The sequence below is a fragment of the Odocoileus virginianus genome, chromosome 6 (assembly GCF_023699985.2).
Source record: "Odocoileus virginianus isolate 20LAN1187 ecotype Illinois chromosome 6, Ovbor_1.2, whole genome shotgun sequence".
NCBI lineage: Eukaryota > Metazoa > Chordata > Mammalia > Artiodactyla > Cervidae > Odocoileus > Odocoileus virginianus.
In genome coordinates this window covers 13013000-13039332 of record NC_069679.1, presented here as the reverse complement: position 1 = coordinate 13039332, position 26333 = coordinate 13013000, and the positions used below count along the sequence as shown (strand labels likewise).

General features: G+C 37.8%; 1 protein-coding gene across 9 annotated transcripts in view; it reads right to left on the bottom strand.

Moving 5' to 3' along the window:
• The window catches only part of NEO1 (neogenin 1), a 216935-nt gene that overhangs the window by 137979 nt on the left and 52623 nt on the right, over positions 1-26333 (bottom strand). For all 9 annotated transcript variants that reach the window (XM_070468796.1, XM_070468803.1, XM_070468805.1 and 6 more), the window contains exons 2-4: positions 12599-12916; positions 5210-5485; positions 2996-3149 (exon numbers count right to left, since the gene is read on the bottom strand). In XM_070468796.1, coding sequence (XP_070324897.1) covers positions 2996-3149; positions 5210-5485; positions 12599-12916 — 748 coding nt within the window. The remainder of the gene's footprint in view (positions 1-2995; positions 3150-5209; positions 5486-12598; positions 12917-26333) is intronic.

Below are 26333 nucleotides of genomic sequence, written 5' to 3'. Positions count from 1 at the left end.
TGCCCCAACCACTAATGCTGAAGAAGTTGAAATGGACCAGTTCTGTGAAGATCTACTAGATCTAAGACCTTCTAGAACTAACACCAAAAAAGATGTCCTTTTCATCACAGGGGATTGGAATGCAGAAGTAGGAAGTCAAGAGATACACAGAGTAACAGGCATGTTTGGTCTTGGAGTACAAAACGAAACAGAGCAAAGGCTAACAGAGTTGTGTCAAGAGAATACATTGGTCATGGCAAACACCCTCATCCAACAACACAACAGACGACTCTACACATGGACATCACCAGATCGTCAGTACCGAAATTCAGACTTATTATATTCTTTGCAGCCGAAGATGGAGAAACTCTCTACAGTCAGCAAACACAAGACTGGACTGACTGTGGCTCAAATCATGAGCTCCTTATTGCAAAATTCAGACTTAAATTGAAGAAGGTTGGGAAAACCAGTAGGCCGTTCAGATATGACCTAAATCAAATCCCTTATGATTATACAGAAGAGGTGAAGAATAGATTCGAGGGAATAGATCTGGTAGACAGAGTGCCAGAAGAACTATGGATGGAGGTTCTTAACACTGTACAGGAGGTGGTGACCAAAACTATCCCAAGGGGAAAAAAATGCAAGAAGGCAAAGTGGCTATCTGAGGAGGCTTTACAAACAGCTGAGAAAGAAAAGAAGTGAAAGGCAAGGAAAAAAGAAAAGATATACCCAACTGAATGCAGAATTCCAGAGAATATTAAGTAAAAATAAAGACTTCTTCAATGAACTATGCATAGAAATAGAAGAAAACAACAGAATGAGAAAGACTAGAGACTCTGCAAGAAAAGTGGAGATATCAGGGGGCTATTTCATGCAACAATGTGCACAATAAAGGGCAGAAATGGTAAGGATCTAACAAAAGCAGAAGAGATTAAGAAGTGGCAAGAATACACAGAAGAACTATACAAAAAAGATCTTAACAACTTGGATAAATATGATGGTGTGGTCAACTCACCTGGAGTCAGACATCCTGGAATGTGAAGTCGAGTGGGCCTTAGGAAGCATTAGTATGGACACAGTTAGTGGAAGTGATGGAATTCCAGGTGAGCATCTAAAATCTAAAGTGCTGCACTCAATATATCAGCAAATTTGGAAAATCAGCAGTGGCCACAGGACTGGAAAAGGTCAGTTTTCACTTCAATCCCAAAGAAAGGCAATGCCAAAGAATGTTCAAACTACCGCACAATTGTGCTTATTTCACACGCTAGCAAGGTTATGCTCTAAATCCTTCAATCACGCTTCAGCAATTATGAACTGAGAACTTCCAGATGTACAACCTGGATTTAGAAAAGGCAGAGGAACCAGAGATAAAATTGCCAACATTTGTTGGATCATAGAAAAAGCAAGGAAATTCCAGAAAAACATCTACTTCTGCTTCACTGACTATGCTAAAGCCTTTGACTGTGTGGACCACAAGAAACTGTGGAAAATTCTTAAAGAGATGGGAATATCACCATACCTGTCTTCAGAGAAACCTGTATGCAGGTCAAGAAACAATAGTTAGCACTGGACATGGAACAATGAACTGGTTCAAAATTGGGAAAAGAGTATGTTAAGGTTGCATATTATCATCCTCCTTATGCAACTTCTATGCTGAGTACATCATGCGAAATAGCAGTCTAGATGAATCACAAGCTGGCATCAAGACTGCCAGGAGAAATATCAACAACCTCAGATATGCAGATGATACCACCTAATGGGAGAAAGTGAAGAGGAACTAAAGAACATCTTGAAGAAGGTGAAAGAGATGAGTGAAAAGGCTGGCCTGAAACTCAACATTCAGAAAACTAAGATAATGGCATCAGGTCTCATTACTTCATGGCAAATAGAAGGGGGAAAAGTAGAAGCAGTGACAGATCTTATTTCCTTGGGCTCCAAAATCACCGCTGATGGTGACTGTAGCCATGAAATCAGAAGACACTTGCCTCCTGGAAGACACTTATCTATGACAAACCTAGATAGCATATTAAAAAGCAGAGACATCACTTTGCTGATGAAGGTTCGTACAGTCAAAAGTTATGGTTTTTCTAGTAGTCATGTACAAATATGAGAGCTGGACCATAAAGAAGGCAGAGAGTCGAAGAATTGATACTTTTGAATTATGGTACTGGAGAAGCTTCTTGAGAGTTCCTTGGACAGCAAGGAGATCAAAACACTCATGCTAAAGGAAATCAACCCTGAATGATCGCTGGAAGGCCTGATGCTGACGCTCTAAAACTCTGGACACATGATGTGAAGAGCCGACTTACTGGAAAAGACCCTGATGCTGGGAAAGATTGAAGAAAAAAGGAGACGAGGGTAGGGGAGGATGAGAGGGTTAGATAGCATCACCAACTCAATGGACAACAATCTAAGCAAACTCGCGGAAATAGTGAAGGACAGGGGAGCCTGGCATGCTGCAGTTCATGGGGTTGCAGAGTCGGACATGACTTAGCAACTGAACAACAACAAAAGGAATTAATGACAGTGTTTGGGAGGGAAAATAGAGTGGTCAATGTCAACAGAAAAGGCTTATGTGTAAGATGAAAAATTTGTGGTCATAGAAGGAAGCTGGTATGATTCTAAAAGTCAAAAACAAAAAAATGAGGAATACATTTTCTTTTACTGTTTAAGTAAAGGAAAAAACTATCATTGACAAAATGCATATGAGAGTAAGTTAGACATCTCAGGTAGTCAGCATAAGAAACTCTTCCAACAACTTAAGGAAGGAAGTCCTAGGGCCTTAAGCTAAGAAGAACCAATGGAATAATTATCTGTTAATATCTTAAAAGCATTCTTTAAACATCCTAATCATATATAGTGTATAAACATATTTCAAGAATGATAAATAAGCATCATGATGTGTTTAAATAAAAATAAAAGAGATAATCTTTTTAAAATTAATCAATACTCTCAAATAAGATTAGACCAAGTCATAAGCCAAGGCTGAAAAAGGCTTTTAAGCAGACAATGGTACCTTTCTGTGTCAACTGTCTCCTCATTTTTCATCCATCTAACGGTTGGAGTAGGAAGTCCTGAAGCAACACATGGCAACACTGCACTCTGACCAATGACTCTGATTAAGGAAGAAGGTTGTTTCAAAAATACCAAGTTTGATGTTGCACCAGGATCTGAAAAAAAATTTTAAACAAAAGAAAATGGTTAAGAAAACACTATAGCAAATTCTGATTCAGTCTGTGTGGCTTTATACAATAAAACAGTTTAAGCAAAAATGACAGGAAAATTCCATTTAAATTAGCAAGCATTTCTTAATAATTCCCATGTACAAAACTTTGTCTGAGGCTCTCTGGGAGGCTTAAACATGTTTAAGTTATAGCTCCTGCTTTCAGTGTCCTTACTGGTCACCAAACTGAGATTTGACTTGAACCCCCTTCATTTTAAAAGATAACATAAGGAAAATACTTCATAAGTGGTACAAATAGGAAAAAGACTGAGCAAGCTCAGGACCTTAGCATCCTCACCACTCACAGAGATATCATAAGAGGTTTCCTTTCTTTTCCTTCCCTATACCTATGTGCTACTTCTAAAAATCTTTGACCTTCATCTGTTTAACTTGCTCACTGAGACAGTCACTCCTTTAATTTTTACAATGGTGCAACTATCAGGCTACCACTATATGTGTGTTCACACTTTATAGAGTCACCCTCTTACAGGCATATAAAAGATCATACTCCTGGGGTAGAAGATAGGGTTATCTATTAGATGGGGTGATATTTCTAGTTTTTTTTTTTTAATTGGGAGATAATGGTTTCACAATATTGTATTGGTTTCTGCCACACATTAACACGAATAAGCCGTAGATATACACATGTCCTCAGGCTCTTCAATCTTCCTCTCAACTCCCACCCTTCTAAGCTATCACAGAGCACCAGCCTAAGCTCCCAGCATCATAAAGCAATTTCCCACTTGCTATCTGTTTTACACATGGTAATGTATGTGTTTCCATGCTACTGTCTGAATCCATCCCACCCTCTCCTTCCCCCACTGTGTTTGAAAGTCTGTTCTTTATGTCTGCATCTCCACTGCTGCCCTGAAAACAGATTCATCAGTACCATCTTTCTACTGTTAAGTTTGGAGAAGAAAGACTGTTCTCAGGCAGAGATGAGACTCTTTGCTCCAAACTCTTAGGAAAACATGTTCTATAACCACTGTGACAACCACCAGAGCTGGCTTTAAACTTGTGTAACTAACCAATGACAGTTCTGCAGTCATGGTAACAAACACTGTCTAACACTTCAGCACAACTGTCTTCAGTTTGAAAGCCAACCAATGAGTTTATCCAATGCCTCTAAAAGTTATTAGCCATTCGGTGGTGGAACCCCTTGCTTCTAAGGCTGACATCGTTCTCACCTCTGTAACCAATGATAAAACATGCTTCTATTACTGACATCAACCCATCCCAGTCTCCTAACCAACACACTAAGAACAGTGTCTTTCAAAAAATTTTATAGGAGACTTGGTTTAGTCACTAAGGCCCCATGGACTGTAGCCTGCCAGGCTCCTCTGCCCATGGGATCCTCCAGGCAAGAATATTGGAGTTGGTTGCCATTTCCTTCTCCACAGGATCTTCCCAACCCAGTCTCCTAACCAAGAACAATGTCTTGCAAAAAATTTCATTAGTCTGCATTATTCAAGATGACTATGCTTTACAAACATAGCTCTCCCTTAGGTACACAAAACAATCTGTATTTTTTGTTTCAGATATTTCATGGTGGTTCATCTTTTGACACCAAGAATCTTGTTTACCTCAAGCTGGTTTGGAGGATTTGTGACTGATAACACAGATTCAGAGAAAAAATATCACCTCTGTCTGCCATGAAATAAGACATGGCAGAAATAAGACATCTTCTATATAAAAGCAAGTCAGAAAGTAGGTTGGAAGACATTGCTATAGAGCAATAGTTTTTTGTTTTCTACCTTGAACTAGGACTTTGCTGGTGGCTCAGATGGTGAAGCATCTGCTTATAATGCAGGAGACCCGAGTTTGATCTCTGGGTAGGGAAGATCCTCTGGAGAAGGAAATGGCAACCCACTCCAGTACTCTTGCCTGGAAAATCCCATGGACGGAGGAGTCTGGCAGGCTACAGTCCATGGGGTCGCAGAGACTTGGACATGACTGAGTGACTGCACTTTCACTTTAGTTAAACCACATGAGATAATGAATTAATACCTGGAAGAACTTTTAATTCAGCTTCCTCACTATACTTTGGTGGCCCACCACTTTCAACCATGCAGCGATAGAGTCCCCCATCTCCTTCAGTTGCGTTGCTGATAACTAGCATTCCACTTGGAAGTTTGATAACTCTATCATCCAGAAGAAGAGGCTGTTTGTTCTGTTCCCACCTCATAAACGGGACCAAATCTGCATTAACTTCACAATTCAGAACTGCACTGTTCCCAACATAAACTGAAGAAGGCTCTGGTTGGCTGGCAAATCTTGGAAGACCTGGACAATAAATAAAAAGAAAAAAAGTATAAAATGTAGTTAAAAATTACTTTAAAATAGTCATGGAACCAGGAGCAAGTCAGCTTGTTTGGCCACAAGTATAGTAGAACAAGGTTTAAAAAGAAGGTCCATGGGTCAGGAAATTGGCTACATACCGGAATACAGATCAAGTAAATAATGTACTAGGAGTAACTGGAGTCAGATTCCTCATAGTGGAAGAAGTGAGGTAAAAATATATATACATTTCACAGTTATTACAATACAGTTACTGTACTGTATACAATACAATAATACAGTTATTACAAATATGTACACACACACACACAAATATCCTAGCTCTGTCCAGAAAGAGCCCAGAATCATCTTACTTCAGTAACAATGAATACATATGGTGACCTGATCATGATTTCTAAAATACTATTCTCCCACCTCAAGGAACTAAGGCTACTTGGATAAATGGTTGATTCTAGGACTAGAGTAGGGAAATAACAGTCTGGAACATCTTGTGACAGAAAGCAAAGAAGTACCCAAAGACTAAAATGGACATAGCCAAAGAACACAGAAGTCAGATCAAAAGGAGTTCCCTCTGGCTAACTCTGGGATAATGATAATTAATGCCGCAAAGAATGAAGAATGAATGCTAAAACTAGTAAGTGAAAGTTGGATGAGGAATAGGGATGTTTATAGAGTATCAAATTATATCTTCTTCAAATACTTATTACTAATTAAAGTACAAAATATTTATTAACTTTAGAGTAGAGAGGCATAGTACAGACAATCTTAACCAAGTAATAAAAGTTAACACTACCAGTAATGGAACAAAACACCACATGCTTTCTGATATGATGCACTAAGAATACAGCATCTCTTCTGTGACATTCCTCCCCAAAATGCAAAAGCTGAATCCCTTCATGGAGGAAAACTAGAAAATCCAAAATGAGACAAGGATGAACTGAATAATGGTTTGAGACTGTAAAACTCTAAAGAGAGAATGACTAAGTACTAAACTTGTAATCCAGGACTGGAAAGAAAGAGGGATGATGGGGCAAAGTTTTACTTTTATTTTTCCTGCTATTAAGAACATTATTGAGATAACTAGTGACATTTGAATTGTACCTATCAATTAAATGATAGCATTTTTTATTAAGGTTAATTTCCTGATCTTGATGGATGTTTACTGAGGAAAAAGTTCTTTTTTTTAGGAAATATAAACAGAAGTATTCGGGTTGGGGTAACATTCCCAAATCACCCTGAAAGAGTCAGAAAAAAATTTTTATTTGGGTATGTGCATATTAGATGATAAGGCAAATGTGGTAAAATGTTATCAGATAATAAGAGTGAATATATGAGATTTCTTGGTTTCATTCTTGCAACAAGTCCACAAATTAGTAATCATTTCAAAATAAAATATTAACCAAAAAAAGTCATAAATACTCTGTAGATGCCACAGAATGTAATGGTTAGGAGGAGATATAGAGAACAAATTAGTGGTTATGGGAGGCAAGTATGGGGTGTGATACAAGGGAGGGGGAGGTACAAACTACTGAGTGTAAGACAGGCTCAAGGATGTACTGCACAACACAGGGAATATAGACAATAATTTTTATAATAACTGTAAATGGAAGTGAAAGTGCAAGTCACTCAGTTGTGTCTGACTCTCTGCAACTCCATGGGCTATACAGTCCATAGAATTCTCCAGGCCAGAGTACTGGAGTGGGTAGCCTTTCCCTTCACCAGGGGATCTTCCCAACTCGGGGATCGAACCCAGGTCTCCAGCATTGCAGGCGGATTCTTTAACAGCTGAGCCACAGGGGGAGCCCAAGAATACTGGAGTGGGTAGCCTATCCCTTCTCCAGCAGATCTTCCCAACACAGGAACCGAAGTGGGGTCTCCTGCATTGCAGATGGGTTCTTTACCAACTGAGCTATCAGGGAAAGTAACCTTTAAAAATTATATAAAAATGAGGCCAGAGCCTCTCTTGGCTTGGTCCACCTCTTCCTTAGGTGTTCTTTCCATTCTTCTTCAATAAACTTGTTTTTGCCAAGGGGAAAAGAAAATTGTATTTAAAAAGTGACTTTAACATGCTCAGACTGCAACAAAATGTTTCTTTAAAGGCTAACAAATTAATTATGAGAAACATAATTCCAGGTGTTCTCGTTCTATGATGGTCAATTACTCCATATGGATATAATACTCTTCAGTTCAGTTCAGTTGCTCAGTCATGTCCAACTCTTTGCGACCCCATGGACCGTAGCACACCAGGCCTCCCTGTCCATCACCAACTCCTGGAGTTCACACAAACCCATGTCCATTGAGTCAGTGATGCCATCCAACCATCTCATCCTCTGTCATCCCCTTCTCCTCCCGCCCTCAATCTTTCCCAGCATTAGGGTCTTTTCCAATGAGTCAGCTCTTCGCATCAGGTGGCCAAAGTATTGGAGTTTCAGCTTCAACATCAGTCTTTCCAATGAACACCCAGGATTGATCTCCTTTAGGATGGACTGGTTGGACCTCATTGTAGTTCAAGGGACTCTCAAGAGTCTTCTCCAACACCTCAGTTCAAAAGCATCAATTCTTTGGCACTCAGCTTTCTTTATAGTCCAACTCTCACATCCATACATGACTACTGGGAAAACCATAGCCTTGACTAGATGGACCTTTGTTGACAAAGTAATGTCTCTGCTTTTTAGTATGCTGTCTAGGTTGGTCATAACTTTCCTTCCAAGGAGTAAGCGTCTTTTAATTTCATGGCTGCAGTCACCATCTGCAGTGATTTTGGAGCCCCCCAAAAATAAAGTCAGCCAGTGTTTCCCCATCTATTTCCCATGAAGTGATGGGACCAGATGCCATGATCTTAGTTTTCTGAATGTTGAGCTTTAAGCCAACTTTTTCACTCTCCTCTTTCACTTTCATCAAGAAGCTCTTTAGTTCTACTTCACTTTCTGCCATAAGGGTGGTGTCATCTGCATATCTGAAGTTATTGATATTTCTCCCAGCAAACCTGATTCCAGCTTGTGCTTCCTCCAGCCCAGCATTTCTCATGATGTACTCTGCATGTAAGTTAAATAAGCAGGGTGACAATATATAGCCTTGACGTACTCCTTTTCCTATTTGGAACCAGTCTGTTGTTCCATGTCCAGTTCTAACTGTTGCTTCCTGACCTGCATACAGGTTTCTCAAGAGGCAGGTCAGGTGGTCTGGTATTCCCATCTCTTTCAGAATTTTCCAGTTTATTGTGATCCACACAGTCAAAGGCTTTGGCATAGTCAATAAAGCAGAAATAGATGTTTTTCTGGAACTCTCTTGCTTTTTCGATGATCCAGCAGATGTTGGCAATTTGATCTCTGGTTCCTCTGCCTTTTCTAAAATCAGCTTGAACATCTGAAAGTTCACAGTTCACGTATTGCTGAAGCCTGGCTTGGAGAATTTTAAGCATTACTTTACTCTTAAAAGTTGTCTAACCCTGCTACAATTTTTTATACTCTTATTTCAAGAGGACTTTTGAAGGAAAAAATAAACATATAATTAACCAAATATCTACTTTTCAGAAATTAGAAAATTTGAAGAATTAACAAAGATAAACACAGAAACTAATAAAACCAGAAAAAAGGAATCAAATAAAACCAAGAACCAGTTCTATTTTTAAAAAGTCAAAATATTCTCCCTCCTGTGCTCTCATGAAAATGAGTAATTTTTAAAAATATAAACCCACAACAACATATGTGGAGTTGGCAGACAAGAGATTTCAAAAAGTTTCTGGATAGGGAAAGCAGATGGAGAAACTCATAACCGACACATCGAGGCAGAAAATGCTGCAGCTTCCTGTGCTCACACGTGGGAGACCAGTTTGTCCTACTGCCTCTGGAGAACTGCAGAAGGAGAGTGGGAGTGAGACATGAGGCTGACACGATGGGATTAACAGTGTCTGTATTTAGACTACCCAGTCATCCCACCTTCAGGCACAAAATACCCACAGCCAGGGTACTGCCCAGACAGTCAAAGAAAAACTTCTGGTGTGGAGACACGAGACAGCCCAGAGAAAATGACCTCTCACATTTAATTCTATGAGCTATCAACTTAGTAGGTTTTAAAAAATTCCTCATCTGTATTTGACTTGGCCAGAGTCAGTTTCTATTGCTTGCAAACAAAGAACTCTAATCAATAATCTTTCGAAATGGCAATGCAGCAGCATCTCTTTTTTTGGCAGCATTTTAAAAAAGTTTAATTGAGCTACAATTTATATACCTTAAAAGGTACCATTTAAAGTACACAATTCAAATTTATAAGCCCAGTTTTGCAGCTATCACTATAATCTAATTTTGAAACACTTTCATCATCCCCAAAGAAACTTTGTATTCACTTGCAGTCATTCCCATTTCTTACATTCACCCTTTTCCCAGCCACTCCATGCCCTTATTCCTCCCATCTCCAGTCCTAGAAAACCACCAATCTACCTTTTGTTTGGCTCTATATATTTGCCTACTCTGGACATTTCATATATATGAAGTCATATGATATGTGGTCTTCTGTGAGTGACTTATTTCACTTATCACACTGCTTTTAAGGCTTATTCATGTTACTATATACAGTGGCTGACTTTATTTTGGGGCTCCAAAATCACTGCAGATGATACTGCAGCCATGAAATTAAAAGACGATTTGCTCCTTGGAAGGAAAGTTAGGACCAATCTGGACAGCATATTAGAAAGCAGAGACATTACTTTGTCAACAAAGGTCCATCTAGTCAAGGCTATGGTTTTTCCAGTAGTCATGTATGGATGTGAGAGTTGGACTACAAAGAAAGCTGAGCGCCGAAGAATTGATGCTTTTGAACTGTGGTGTTGGAGAAGACTCTTGAAAGTCTCTTGGACTGCAAGAAGATCCAGCCAGTCCATCCTAAAGGAGATCAGTCCTGGGTGTTCATTGGAAGGACTGATGTTGAAGCTGAAACTCCAATATTTTGGCCACCTGATGTGAAGAGCTGATGACTCATTTGAAAAGACCCTGATGCTGGGAAAGATTGAGGGCGGGAGGAGAAGGGGACGACAGAGGATGAGATGGTTGGATGGCATCACTGACTCAATGGACATGGGTTTGTGTGAACTCTGGGAGCTGGTGATGGACAGGGAGGCCTGGTGTGCTGTGGTTCATGGGGTCACAAAAAGTCGGACACGACTGAGTGACTGAACTGAACTGAATATATATATGTGTGTGTGTGTGTGTGTATAATATATATATATATATATCTCAGCACTTCATTCTTCATTATTGCTGAATAATATTCCATGTATGAATATACTACATTGTAGTTATCCATCCATCACTTGATAGACATGTAAGCTGTTTCCACTTTCTGGGCGGAGTGCTAAGAAACGAAGTTGGAGAACTGGAGGCCAGCTCATGAAAGGACTCAAGAAGCCTGTTAGAGGTCAGCCATTAACTTGATGCAGTTTACATTAGATCACTGAAGGGTGAGAAAGAGTCCTCTGACCACAGAGTGGAGATGGGGTAAGAGAAGGGAAAAAATGAGATGCCGGACAGTTACTCGGCTGTGCTGAGGGATGACCAGGAGTGGCCTCAGGAGGGGGCATGTGAATCAAGTACAGAGAAATTAGGAAGCAGAATTCAGTGGATTTGGTGACTGGATGTGGGGGACAGTTGAGAGGAATGAGTCAAGATTAAAAGCCCAGTTCAAGAACCTGAGTTATACAGGCAGTCAGTCATAATGTAAACTTATTTATCAACAGTTGGAGACAGCCTGGCAAAAAAGGAATTTTAAAAGAAAGAAGAAAAAAAGGAAAAGGCAAATTGTCAAGAGGCCTGATTCTTCCCCCCCGCCTCAATCCTCAATCTGTGATTATGAAATAATTACAGTGACTACACATCACACTCAAATTCAACTTTGAGTATTTGGCTCCAAAGAAGAAAAGAGCCATCATACACTGAGTGAATGAGCAAATATTAATACAACCTGGAGTGAGCAGGGGATGGGGGACCATGACTCTGGAATGGGAATAAGATAGGAAACTACTGTCTCAGACATACTCTTTTTTCACATGTTCACATTTCACCAAGGTGAGAATATAAACCAAAGATAAAACAATTTTTGTACAATGTGACCCTTTACAAGAACTTACTTCATCTGATTCTCAAGTGTAGAAACACTGATCTGAATGTTTGTCCACTACACCTCTGTAGGAAACATAGCTTACTCTTCTAGATCTTTAATTGCTATTACACTTTCCAACATTCTTCAAATAGGAATGCTCTAAAAGGGAGTGACTTTTTTCTCTTTACAACTTTTCTACTCATACTCATTTCTACTCTACTCATTCATACACACACACACACACACACAGGCATACATGCATGCATGTGTGCATGCTTAGTCGTGTCTAATTCTCTGCGACCCCATGGACTATAGGACTGTAGACTGCCAGGTTCTGCCCATGGAACTTTACAGGCAAGAATACTGGAGTAGGTTGCCATTTCCTACTCCAGGTGATCTTCCTGACCGAGGGATCTAACCTACATCTCCTGCATTAGCAGAAGGACTCTTTACCACTGACCCACCTGGGAATCCTACACACACACACACACACACACACACACACACACGTGTTTATATATGTGTGTGTATATACACACACACACATGTATATACACATACATACATCCTACAGATTTTTAAAAATCCAATTAAATGTCATTTCCCTGGTTAAGGCATAAAGAACCAAGTCTCTGGCTATACTACAAGCTTTACAGAATCACACTAAATGGCTATGCTGGGTAGGATAAAAGTTCATAATCAAAGTAACTCAACTTTCCTACACAACTTTTGTCATTTCCAGGTTAAAAAGATTAGAAGACCTGGTTCAGTACTTCTGATAACACCCTGAAGCCACCAGAAAGGGAAAAGTGTTCCAGCTTTCTCCCTACAGAACGAGCAAATCCAAGCATAATCCTACACACAGTATATGCTCAACTGATGCCTGTTAAATGAGTGTACTTGCTGTGACCAATTTAATGAAAATGCTAGGATAACACCACTTTCACCAAGATTTACTCTTTATGAAAACTTCAAAATGCAAATAAATTATTCAGTGAAACTTACCTGCTACTGTGAGCTTGGCTGTTCTGCTGACAATAGTTCCAAGACTCTCAACAGTGGCTACACACTGGTAATAACCTTCATCAGGTTTGTTGTGTTTGGAATGCACCACACTGCTGATAAACAAAGACCCATCTGCGAGAAGCTGGCGTCGATCATCTGACACTAAGTTTAAAAGAGTTCCATCTTTTTTCCATTCAATTTTTGGAGAAGGCTCAGAATATGCTGAACAGTTTAATATAACAGAAGAGCCTCTAACGGAGAGTGTATCCACTGGTTCCGCCAAAAAATAAAATGGAGTGAATGTCCGAATGCTGGATCCTATAAAAATAATAAAGAGAAAGAACAAAGTTAAACAAAACTTTTCTCTATTATTTCTGTAAGAAAATATAGTATGTCCAAAAATTATTTTGGACTTCTCCTTTAGGTATGATACAAAAATATAGTCATTTTACTATGAATATCCAATAAATTCATATTCACATCTAATTAATAAAACCTACTTTTCATTAGGAAATCAAAACTTGACCCATTTAGGAAAAAAGACCCTGCTACTGGAAATAATCCAGCCTTGCTAGATGATATGAATATCTAGTAGAAGCTTTATTGTAACCCTATAATAAGATTTAGAAATATTTAAAATTCTAGTATTCAAAAAGTGAAATTTTCTACAGAATGTAAAAGAGGCAGAAAATGGAAATGCTTCTTTGGTAACGAGGTATCTCTTCTATGTTTACTGGCTGTATTTCTTTCATAAATTCACTACACACTCTGTCCATTTTTCTAATGGATTATTCATCCTATTGACTAAAAGTAATCTTTGGGCATAGATAACGATGTTTTGTAAATGTTCTTTTTTCTACTCTGATTTTTAGCTAATACATTTTAACTACCTAAAAGCAAACCTGTTATATTTTAAAAGGTTTTCTTTGTCCTAAGATTATTTTTAAAAATTTAGCTCTGTTTTGTGCTACTACTTTTGTGGTTTCATTGTTTCTTTAAGCAGAAATAAAGCTATTTTCATCTTTATATATATAGTGTGCCTAGATGGGGACAATATGAAAAGTCTAGGGTATATTCATATACTGAGATTTAATGATTGTCAAAATGCATATATTTGCTAAATAAAAAAACATTCAAGATGATCCCACTTACATTAAAATATATGTACACGAGTATATATGTGTATGTGCATATATTTAAATGTAAATATAGAGGGAGAAGTCTGGAAAAATAAACACTAAACAGTCAATAGAGTTTTCTCCTAGGTAGAGTAGCGGGATTGAGCTGCTGCTGATGGAGAGGATATAGAGAGAAGGGTTTTCACTTCATTGATTTCTGTACTGTTTACTTTAAAAACTATGAACAATTGCTTAACACATCCTTGTCATCTTTTTAAAAACAAATTTTCTGTTGGTGGTGGTGATTAATCCTTTGTTGAGGACAGAGGATTATTTTTCAAAAGATCCATCACCACTGTCTTTAACCACTTTTCCTTTGTCACAGTAGAAGTGTCATCAGACACTCACTTCTCAGCTGACTTTGTATAAAAACCGTCCTATACTTCTCACCAGGGTTCTGATTCCCTATCCACTCAAGTTTGTTTAATTTTAGTTTACTACAACCAGAGTCACCATACAAATTATTCTGAAATAGGTTTAATGATCCTATCTGATCTCTTCTATGTTCCCAAGTCTCTGTAAATTTCTCACTTCTTAATGGAATAGCTCTCACTTCTTGATAGGCTATTCCTCACTTTTTGATAGAATATTTCACACTTCTTGATGGAATTCCATCTTATGAAAGGAAAATATCCACAAGAAACTCATTTCAGCTGAAATGCCCCCACTCCCAAATATCAACAAATCATAACACTCACTGCACACTTTAATTATGTGGCCAATAATTATTTTAAATTGTATTGTACCCAGAGTTAAAAAAAAAAAACACACATAGGATATGAATACTGGCAGAAATAAAAAGATATCTAGCTGTCTTACTGCCTAAAGAGGTTCAAAGTTATTGACAGTAGCAGGAATATGGAACAGAAGGATAAGCAAACATTTTTATACACCTACAAATTTAAGTGCTCTGTACAGTGTTATTCATCCTAGGAAAATTATCTCTTCACTCTAAGCCAAGAGACTAATGTCGATGGACTTCATATTTCTTTTACTCTTTGACATTACTTTTGATCATCCTATTCCATCCAGTCAATCCTTAATCCCATATTTCATCCTTCCTGAGCTCTCAGAGTTCACTATCACCATAGAGTTCAGGCTCTCTTGCTTCTGGTTCTCAATTTATAGTTAAAACATTTAAAAGTGAGTTCAAGTAATTCAACATCCTAAGGGCTCAACCAAATATACTAATGTTATCTATTAAGAACAGGGAACACTTATGCATTAACAAATGTTTTCTATCCCGTTTTGCTATACAACAATCAATGTCCTCTCTCTGCCCCGTACAGCTAATTCCTCCAAAAACTCAATCTATGAAGCATGCAGAACTCCTTTCCTGGGAATTTCAAGTTAGATAAGTGGCTAGTTGTTAATATTACATGTATGATTTTAACTGATAAACACGTTTTGAAAAGTTTTTACGGTACAGATATATCATTTAAAAAATGAATGTCAGTTATAATCAAAGCTGGATCAGAAATTCTTTTTCAAGATCATAATGTCCTAATACAGAAATTCAATTTGATTGTTCTAATTTATAGCATCTACCTTTCCAATCACGCTTCAAAATGAAAAATCTGTGAATTTATTCAATAAAAATTTATTATAGTAAGAGCACTTTTCTTTTCTTTAGTCTTCAACCTTCTTCCTTTTCCCCTCCCCCAGCAAAAACAGCCAAGTGGGAAAAAACTTTGGTAAAACGCAGCCAGGCAGACATGGTTGCAAATCCTAGCTCTGACGGGCTAGTTAATTTCTTTCTGTATTCAAAACTTCCTCCCTTATAAAATAATTGCTTCTCCCCTCAGTTCAGTTCAGTCACTCAGTTGTGTCCGACTCTTTGCAACCCCATGGACTGCAGCACACCAGGCTTCCCTGTCCATCACCAACTCCTGGAGCCTGCTCAAACTCATGTCCATCGAGTTGGTGATGCCATCCAACCATCTCATCCTCTGTCGTCCCCTTCTCCTCCTGCCTTCAATCTTTCCCAGCGTCTGGGTCTTTTCCAATGAGTCAGTTCTTCGCACCAAGTGGCCAAAGTATTGGAACTTCATCATCAGTCCTTCCAATGATTATTCAGGACTGAATTCCCTACAAAACAATTTTCTCCCCTATAAAATAATGGCTTCCTTTTAAGGAGATTTCTGTAAAGATGTGTAAAAGCACCCACCTCACCGCTTGGCAGGTAAGTGAAGTGAAGTGAAAGTCACTCAGTCATGTCCGACTCTTTGCGGCCCCATGGACTATATACAGTCTATGGAATTCACCAGACCACTATACTGGAGTGGGTAGTCTTTCCCTTCTCCAGGGACTCTTCCCAACTCAGGGATTGAACCCAGGTCTCCCACATTGCGGGCAGGTTCTTTACTGGATTCTTTACCAGCTGAGCCACAAGGGAAGCCCCAAAAAACTGGAGTGGGTAGCCTATCCCTTTCTCCAGCAGATCTTCCTGACTCAGGAATCAAACCGGGGTCTCCTGCATTGTAGGCAGATTCTTTACCAACTGAGCTATGAGGGACGCTCTGCTTGGCAGTGACTTCCCTGGTGGCTCAGATGGTAAAGCGTCTGCCTACAATGCAGGAGACCTGGGTTCGATCCCAGGGTCGGGAAGATCTCCTGGAGAAGGAAATGGCAACCCACTCCAGTACTCTTGCTTGGAAAATCCCATGGACAGAGGAGCCCAGTAGGCTGCAGTCCATGGGCTCACAAAGAGTTAGACACAACTGAGTGACTTCACTTTCTGCTTGGCAGGTAACAGGTCCTCAATTAATAGTAACTATTCACAGTCCAAAAGCCTACACTATTTTCCCCCAAACTGCTAACATCTAGCAACTCTGTGTTTACCAGTCACATTTTAGAAATTGCTATGCATAAAATATGGACTTTCTTTTTATTTTTAATCACATTTTGACAATTATGTATAAAATAACATGAAGAGACCTTAAAACTCAAGTTTGGTCATCTTTCTTCTCTGCCTTATCTTTCAACAGCACCCTATTACAGCTAATATAAAATCCAAATTCATTATTGCCAAGGCATTCAAAAAGTCTACAGGATCTGCTTCCTGCCTTTCCGCAACCTAATCTGATATCGCACTCTAACTCAGTACACTCTGGCCACATAATTCAGTTTCCTGGACAAGCCACCGTCTTTCCCACACTAGAGTCTCTGCACTTGCTCTCCCTCTGCCTCAACACTTGCTCTACAACCACTCACATCACAGGTCTAGCTCCTTCTCATTCTTCATGTTTCCACCCAGCTGTCACTTCTACAGAGGCCTTCCCTGACAACTCTCTCTCTGAAAAAGTCTTTTATCCTGCCCAATTAACTTTGTATTTAAGGCCTACCTTCCCAACTAGGAGGCTAGACTCCAAGAGTATTAAAATGACCTCTGGTCTGTCAGTGCTCCTTGCCCTTTGCACCTTGGCTTGTTCTGTGTTTTGTCTGTATCCCTTTTGGAACTCTGCAGATTTGGTGGGTGGGTGGGCCAAGGTGAAATTAAGTATTAGTGATTCTTAGTGACTTTGCATAACATCAGATTTCCACTGTTTAAGATCAGCCTCATTCTTGAAAATTTTACATTCAGATGATTTCAAATCTGCCCTGTGTAAAATGTTTTATTATCACTTTTCAAAGTGTCATAAATAAAAGAACATTAATATTTCATAACTTTCTATGTGATCAGCAAGAAGACTAGATACAATCTGATAACCTGCAAACAATATCACCAATGCTTTGAACAATTACCTGAAAATCCTCTAATTCTTAGGAAAGGTACGTTAATAACAGTTAACATGCCAACAATATTAGCAATACTTGTACTTCTGCTCAAAATTAAGGGAAAATCTGAATTTTTCATTCTTCTATATGAGAAAGATATAAAAATTTTTACACTAAATAGAACTTCTATTAACTATATAAATCTTCATGTTCATATAGTTATCTAAACATCTTATAAGCAACTTTTTGTTATTTGTGGCCAGAAGACTGTCCTAAGAGTAATACATCTCACCCAAAACCTGATGCAAGGTCTTCTGAATTTCTGAAACAAGAATTTTTAGTTCCATTTTTGTATATTACACAAGAAAATATAAGCTCAATGCTATATAATATAACGCAAATATTAACACTGAGGTGTAACCCAAAGATCCAAATGGTGACACTGTTTTACCAATTCACTGTAATTCTATACTACTTTGTTAAATGTTTCACACTTTTCTAACATGACTAATATTTAAAAATTTACTAGTATTCTGACTGCAAAATGTTTTATCACAGTAAATTGTCAACATTTTTTAAAAAGGATATGTCCTTTGTAAAATTTCATTAACTACTTCCCGTGCAATCATCTATAGTTACTCTGACCTAATACAAAAGTGGATAGTAATCTAAAACATATTCTAAATAACTCTGAACTGGATACAACTATCATGAATATTCAAGATCACCTCTACTCCATATGTTAACATTTTATCTCGCTGCTACAACTACATAGGCTTTTGCAATAGAGAGGAATTTTTGGATTTTACAAAGAGAAATACATCAACCCAGTGTTATTACAGCTGTCAAACTTTTGTGGGTTTTTAAAAAATCATAACGATGTCTTTTATTAACTCATTGTGATTTGCAGAGTTGGATTTCCCCACTCATTTCAATGAATTATAGTAACTAGAGGAGTAAACACTTGAAAGCAAAAGTGTCCTGGAAAAGCTAGTTCATCTTATTGAAGTCACCACACAGGACGTAAAGGAGACTGAGGGCAACAAACAGCCTGATACAAAAGTGAAGTCAAGGGATCCAAGATCTAGTCTTATTTCTAAAAAATACATCTATGAAAAAATGGTAATTATGGGACCAAGTCTAAAGGTACAGTAGTAATAGTTAACATTTACTGAATATATACTATGTACCACCCATTACTCTAGTGCTTTGTTTGTATTCTTTCAATTCTCCAAACTAGTATTAGTAATTATTCTCATTTACAAAGAGAAAACTGAGCCACAAAGAGAATAAGTAAAGTCCAAAATCATGAAGCTACCTATTGTTAGTTAATTAGTTGCTCAGTTATGTTTGACTCTTTTGCGATCCCATGGACTGTAGCCCACCAGGCTCCTCTGTCCATAAGGGTTTCTCAGGCAAGAATACTGGGGTGGGTTGCCATTTCCTTCTCCAGGGGATCTTCCCAACCCAGGGATTGAGCCCGTCTCCTGCACGGGCAAGCGGATTCTTCATCACTGAGCCACCCAGAAACAAGCGACTAACACTTTTAGAAGCTACCTATGGAGAAAGCAAAATTTGAATCAAGTTAGTCCTGCTTTTCTGTGACCAAGATCATAACCACTAAACCAATATTCAGTTGGATATTGGCACTGCCCAGTAGAGCAGTCACTTAGTGACATGAGGCTATTGGAAATGTGAAATGCGACATTCTAAATACATAAAATACACACCAAAATTAGAAGACTTTGTGTGCACACACAAAGAATGCAAAATATCTCAATAACTTTGTACTGATTACATGTTTAAATATTTTGGATATATTTAAATAAAATATCTTAAAATTAATTTCACTTGTTTCTTTTTGGTTTTCTTATGTGGTATGGTACATGGAAATTGGCACATTAAAATTTTTAATTATGTACGTGGCTTACACTGCGTTTCTACTGGTCAGTACTGCAATGAACTATGCTACTCTTCATTAATATTCTCTTTAGCAAACAAGCAAGTTCTTTCTTAAAAAAAAAAAGCTGCACTGTTTCTGCAAAGAGTAAAAGATTATGAACTGTGACAGCAGATGTGAGGTATCAAAGCAAAGCTCTGGCTGTCAAATACAAACAACCAGTCTACCATATCTAAATAGTAAAAATTACAGAATTTAAACAACTATCAACATCTTCTCTTTAACATTTACTCAGAAACTCCTACTTAAAAACAAAACTTTTTAGAAACTCAATTTTAAATTGTAGTAATAATTAATTCATTATTGATTATTGCTCAAACTACTGAGCAATAGTAGTGAGGTTTCTGGAAAAAAGGATAGTCACACAATTTCAGAGGGTCATCCACAAATTACTCATTAACTATAAAAGAACGAGAAGTACTTTTATAATGAACATAATGATCACCACCTTAACTGAGGGATCAAATTCAATATTAAGAGTGGTATGAAAAATGACTAAAGAGACAAAAATGCAATGAGTGAACTTTTATTGAGTCCTGGTTTATAAATAGCATATAGGGAATATTCAGGTGAATTAAAATTTTTAGTATATTAGATGATATTCATTTTAATTTTCTTAGATGTGATTAATGGTACTGTTATACACAAAAATGTCCTTACCAAAAAAAATTCCTTACTCCTAGATGCTTTTGCAATGTTAAAACACTGAGAGCAAAGCACTCCACTGGATTGTTGATTGTCCAGGCAATTACAGTATATGAGAAACTGTACAACATACAACATATACATCGTTAGGCATAATGTCTCAAGAAAATTCAAACAGATAGAATTAATTATATAACCGAGAAGAGTGATAATTTATAGAAAAATAACCTTTTTTATCTAAATGCTATAGTAGACACTTTGGTTCTTTAGTTTTTCCATTGATCCTTTAAGCTATCCAACATCATTCTAATAAACTTTCTGTTTTGCTGAAGTTAGTTAAAATCTGTAATGATTGAAATAAAACACCTTAATTGATACTCTGGGTAGGAAAGACTTTAAAGTTATAGGAGTCATTGTTAATTGCTCATACAGTCTCTTAAGCATAAGGAGAGAACAGCTGCTGATGGTGTGGGTAGGCTGGAGATGTGAGGAAGGTGCCTGCAGGTAGTGGTGAACGCCTGAAGTAGCTCCAGTCGGAAGAAAGCACAAAGAAAGGGAAAACTGGATTCCTCAGCTGCACTGAGCGCCCAGTTAAGGTTGGTAACCGTATTTAAAGAGGCTCAAATAGAAGAACATGACTTTGCGGAGAATAAAGGAAAGAGAAAGTTCAAACATTTAAAACTGATTTTTTTCTAGGCACATGAGTAGAAAGTGACAACAAAACAGGAGAGTTGAAGGTATCAGCAACTGGTTGTCAATGGAATCTAAGAAAGATAGGAAAGGAAATAAACAGGAGTGAACTGATATGGGTAAAAATGGTGCCAGTTTAATGTGAGAAACCTGGAAAGACAGGAGACTATACTGAGACTGTTATATAATTTCAACATTTCAGCACTGCTCAGTGATGACAAGGGGTAGGATGCAGTTATGGAAGCTGATATTTGAAGTGGCATGAAGAGAAGTCATTGGTGATGAGGAAGTTAAAATATTGAAAGTACTGAAGATGGTATTAAAAAGATAATAAGCAAAGCAGACACACAAATTATCCAGAACTTGGAATGGAGAGGAAGATGGTGAAAAAAGACCTAAAGTTCTCAATGAACCAAAGAGAATAGTAAGTACACAAGTGGTAGGGAACAAACGAAAACAGATAAAATCCAGCGGCCCACATCTTTAAAGAGCAGAAATTTCTCTGACATTTAATTATGTCACATTTTTTAAAGCTTTTTTCTATTATTCTTCAGTAATCAGCTATGTTCTGGAGAGCTGATGTTGCTCTTAGGATCACTAATAGATTACTTTTTTCATACTGAAAACAAGCATTACACATTGTATTCAAGTGTACTGTTCACCATATGTCTACAAATTGTTATCAAGTTCAGCTAAAAAAAACCCCTGCATATAGAGGTATTAATTCTTGAACACAGAAAACAAACAGCATATGAATAATTTATTGAAAGCTTTTGCTGTCAGCAGCTTTACTAACAAAAGCAATATTTATGAAATCCCACAGAACAATCTAACAACTTAAATAAATATAAAAGAGACATCCTGACCCAAGGACAGAACCCGGGTCTCCCGCACTGTAGGCAGATGCTTTACCATCTGAGCCGCCAGGGAAGCCTGAAGAGAAGAACGTAAGACTACAAATCCTTAACAATGAGTCTTACAATGTCAAAACCATTTTCTGCAAAGAACTTCATGCATGTAAAGCTCGTGTTGCAGAATAAGCAGGTGTTTCAGAAAATTCATGTGATTGTCTTACAAGGTCTGTAGACCAGGTTCCAGAATTCTTCTGTTCAACTGTATTATTTACTGATGAAATTAAACTGAATTTAGACTTGTTGACTCAAGCCTGCATTAGTAAGCTGTAATGCTGTCACAGACAAATTCATATTTCATTCACTGATCTATTAATCTCTTGGTAACATACTTATGATTGAAATAATTGAGGGGAGGAAAAGGAGACTTCTAAAATCTAAGAGAGATGCCGACTGTATCAGAGAGATAAGAATGAGCCCCAAAATACACACAGTGAAGCCACATATATGCATGTATATTATAACCAAGTAGTTGTAAATACATTTGTGGAAGTAAAATATGACTTTCTATACTACTATAATTACATGCCATTTTCACACAGATGTAGAACTAGACTAAAATGGTCTTTTTATCATTTTAAAAGATGCTTAATTAACCTCATTCATAAGGGATATAAATTAAAACTACACTGAGATACAACTTCTCACCTATCATAGTGGCAAAAACCCAAATGTTTTCAACATAGTCTATAGGCAATGAAACAGGCTGATGGGAACACAAAATGGCATGCCCGCTAGGGAAGGGAGTGCAACATCTAGCACACTTTGATTTAGCAAGCCCCTGTCTCTGAATCTACTCCTTCCACAGGCTGGCCAAAATACGCAAACAGGTGCAAGCAACACTCATCACTGCAGCACTACTTGCAGTAACAGCATGGAAAAAATCCTGATACCAACAATGGACACATTGAACAAACCATGGTACACTGACACAATGAGGTACTATGCAGTGGTAAATAGGTAAAATGACAGAATAACTTTATATTCTACCATGGAGTGATCTCTAGAATAAATCAAGTGAAAAGGCAAGGCTGAAGAAAGTGGGTATATTTATCTAAGAAAGGTCAGATACTAAAACATATCCACAGAGTTTTAATACAGCTAAGAAGGAAAAAATATGATTACAGGAGACTGGAATTGAAGTTGGATGTCTCTGAATAGATCCTGTTCATAGATTTGACATTAGGAGCATGTAAATATTTTACACAGTTAAAAAACAAAAAACATTTCAAAGCCTCTAAAAATTAAAATCAGAAATGAAACAAACCTAAATCTCCAGTTATCCTTTTAACCACACAAAAAGAAGCTAGTCAAGAATTTAGGACACAATTTAAACTGTTTTAATAACCATTTTATTGCAGTTGTTATTGATACTGAGACTGGGAACGGGTGTGTGTGTGTGTGTGTGTGTGTGTGTGTGTGTGTCTGTGTGTGTGTGTTGGAATAAAGCAAATGAGTAAATTCACTGAGTTACAGAAAACAAGATCCTCAGTTGTGGAAGCAATACAGATGTAAAATCAGTAAGATTAAGTAAAAGCCATGTATTCCTCTGTTTTAATTGTGTGAAACATGAATTTGTATTTTATTTATTTTAAAAATATGTTATTTCCTAGTAACACTTCACTGAAAAGGATTGGTGACAATGCTCAGCTCAGCAGCAATAAATACTTTCCATACCCAGATGGGGCCTCTAAATTCCATTTTTTTTCACACAAAACAACATTCAAAAAAAACTAGTTAATTCCCGGTTTGCAACTGGAATATGAAATGAATCTGCAACATCTTGTCACACCAGAAAACACAAAGCTATTGATGATTACTAAGGTCATCCCCAAAGACTCAAGACTGGCCAAACATGGGACACTTAAGCATTAGTCACTATAATTACATAAAAAGTTGAAACACTCAGATATGCTGGGTACCAATGGTTCAGATGGTAAAGAATCTTCCTGCAACCCAGGAGACCTGGGTTCAATCCCTGGGTCGGGAAGATCCCTTGGAGAAGGAAATGGATACCCACTCCAGTATTCTTGCCTGGAGAATCCCATGGACTGAGAAGCCTGGTGGGGAACAGTCCATGGGGTCACAAAGAGTTAGACGTGACTGAATGACCAAGCATATTACATTATAATGACCAACAAACAAAAACACTAATTGGTCAACTTTGGAGAACATTACAGAATCAAATCATTATTTTAAACAGTGGCATGTAATTTAGTGTTTTTTCTAATCAAATTGGTCCTGATGGCAATAAAATTGATCAAATAAGTTTCTGTTTATGGAAGCAGTCCATCTAATAATTAAAGAATAACATGATATCACAACTTTGCAAACCTTAATAAATTAACCACTCGGGGAAATAAACATCATTGACCCAGGAGTCAGCAAACTTTTTTCTGAAAAGGGCGAGAAGTATGTTAGGTTTTGCAGGCTACATACAGTTTCAGTCACATATTCTTTCTTTTTCATTTTTTTAACAACGCTTTCAAAATCCAACTTTAAAGTCAACTTTAGCTAACACTATGTACAAAGACAGGCCACAAACCAGATGTGACCCATGGCTACAGTATGCTGAACTCTGATGGCTGATAGCAACAGGGAAACACACATGATATGTATGCCTCTTGATAAAAGCAAACACCACCACCATCTATGTGGTGGTCTCAGCAAAACAAAAGCAAAACCCTGAATCAAGCTCTAGATCCAATGACAAATTAAGAAAAAATAAATAAAAAGGACAGAGTAATATGGTAACAGACCCCATGGGGTTGCAATCAACATCATCCCCATTGAGAGAAAATTCTTGGTGACAAATGACCCAGTTACTTCAAGAAATAAATTACAAGGAATGAAGGGAGGTATAGGGGGATAATTTTAGCTTAAAAGAAATTTAAAATGCATACATACGAACCAATTGTGTAGATCTTGATTCAGATTCAAACAAGAAAACTGTGAAAAATTTTTGTACACAAATGTACACAGCATTATTCATAACAGCCAAAAAGTAGACACATGCTGGAGAGGGTGTGGAGAAAAGGGAACCCTCTTACACTGTTGGTGGGAATGCAAATTAGTACAGCCACTATGGAGAACAGTGTGGAGATTTCTTAAAAAGCTGGAAATAGAACTGCCATATGACCCAGCAATCCCACTTCTGGGCATACACACCGAGGAAACCAGATCTGAAAGAGACACATGTACCCCAATGTTCATCGCAGCACTGTTTATAATAGCCAGGACATGGAAGCAACCTAGATGCCCATCAGCAGATGAATGGATAAAGAAGATGTGGTACATATACACCATGGAATATTACTCAGCCATTAAAAAGAATTCATTTGAATCAGTTCTAATGAGATGGATGAAACTGGAGCCCATTATACAGAGTGAAGTAAGCCAGAAAGATAAAGACCATTACAGTATACTAACACATACATACGGAATTTAGAAAGATGGTAATGATAACCCTATATGCAAAACAGAAAAAGAGACACAGATGTACAGAACAGACTTTTGGACTCTGTGGGAGAAGGCGAGGGTGGGATGTTTCGAGAGAACAGCATCGAAACATGTATATTATCTAGGGTGAAAGAGATCACCAGCCCAGGCTGGATGCATGAGACAAGTGCTTGGGCCTGGTGCACTGGGAAGAGCCAAAGGGATCGGGTCGCGAGGGAGGTGGGAGCGGGGATCGGGATGGGAATACATGTAAACCCATGGCTGATTCACGTCAATGTATGACAAAAACCACTACAATATTGTAAAGTAATTAGCCTCCAACTAATAAAAATAAATGGAAAAAAAAAATAGAAACATGAAGAAGCCATGAAGAAGAAACAGCCAGAAGAAGAAACATGAGAACAACCCAATATCCATCAAACAATGAATGAATAAGTACAATGTGATATATCAGTACAATTGATTATTATTCAGTGATAAAAGTAAATGAAGTACTGATAGAAGCTACAACATGGATAAATCTTGAAAACATTATGCTAAGTAAGAGTAATGTGCAAAAAGCTACATAGTGTATGATGTCATTTATATGAAATGTCCACAACAGATAAATCCAGAAACAGTGTTATCTTGGTGGGGAGCTGGAGGAAAAACAGGAAATGCAAAGTGAGTGCTAACAAGGTACAGGCTTTCTTTTTGTGGGGATGCCTGTGCGTGTGTGCGCTCAGTTGTGTCCGACTCTTTTGTAGTCTGCCAGGCTCCTCTATCCATGGAATTTTGAGGCAAGAATACTGGAGTGGGTTGCCATTTCCTACTTCATTTTGCAGGGATAAAATGCTCTAAAATTTACTGTTATAACTACACATTTCTGTGAATATCTGAAAAAGTCACTGAACTTTACATTTTAAACAGGTGAATGATATGCAAATTATATCTCAATAAAACTGCTATTAAAAAATAGGTATTATGAAAGCAACCAGGGTTCAGTGGAGAAATGGCTAATTCTAGGAACAAAGCAGAAAAGTCTGGAACATCTTGTAGTGATGGAAAGTACAAAAGCAAAAAAAAAAAAAAGCAAAACAAAATATAAAAGCAAAACAAAGCCAAGATGGTGCTATATCAAAGAGACAAATGAACAAATGAAAGGTCTTCGGAAGCTAGAACACAAAATGAAGTGG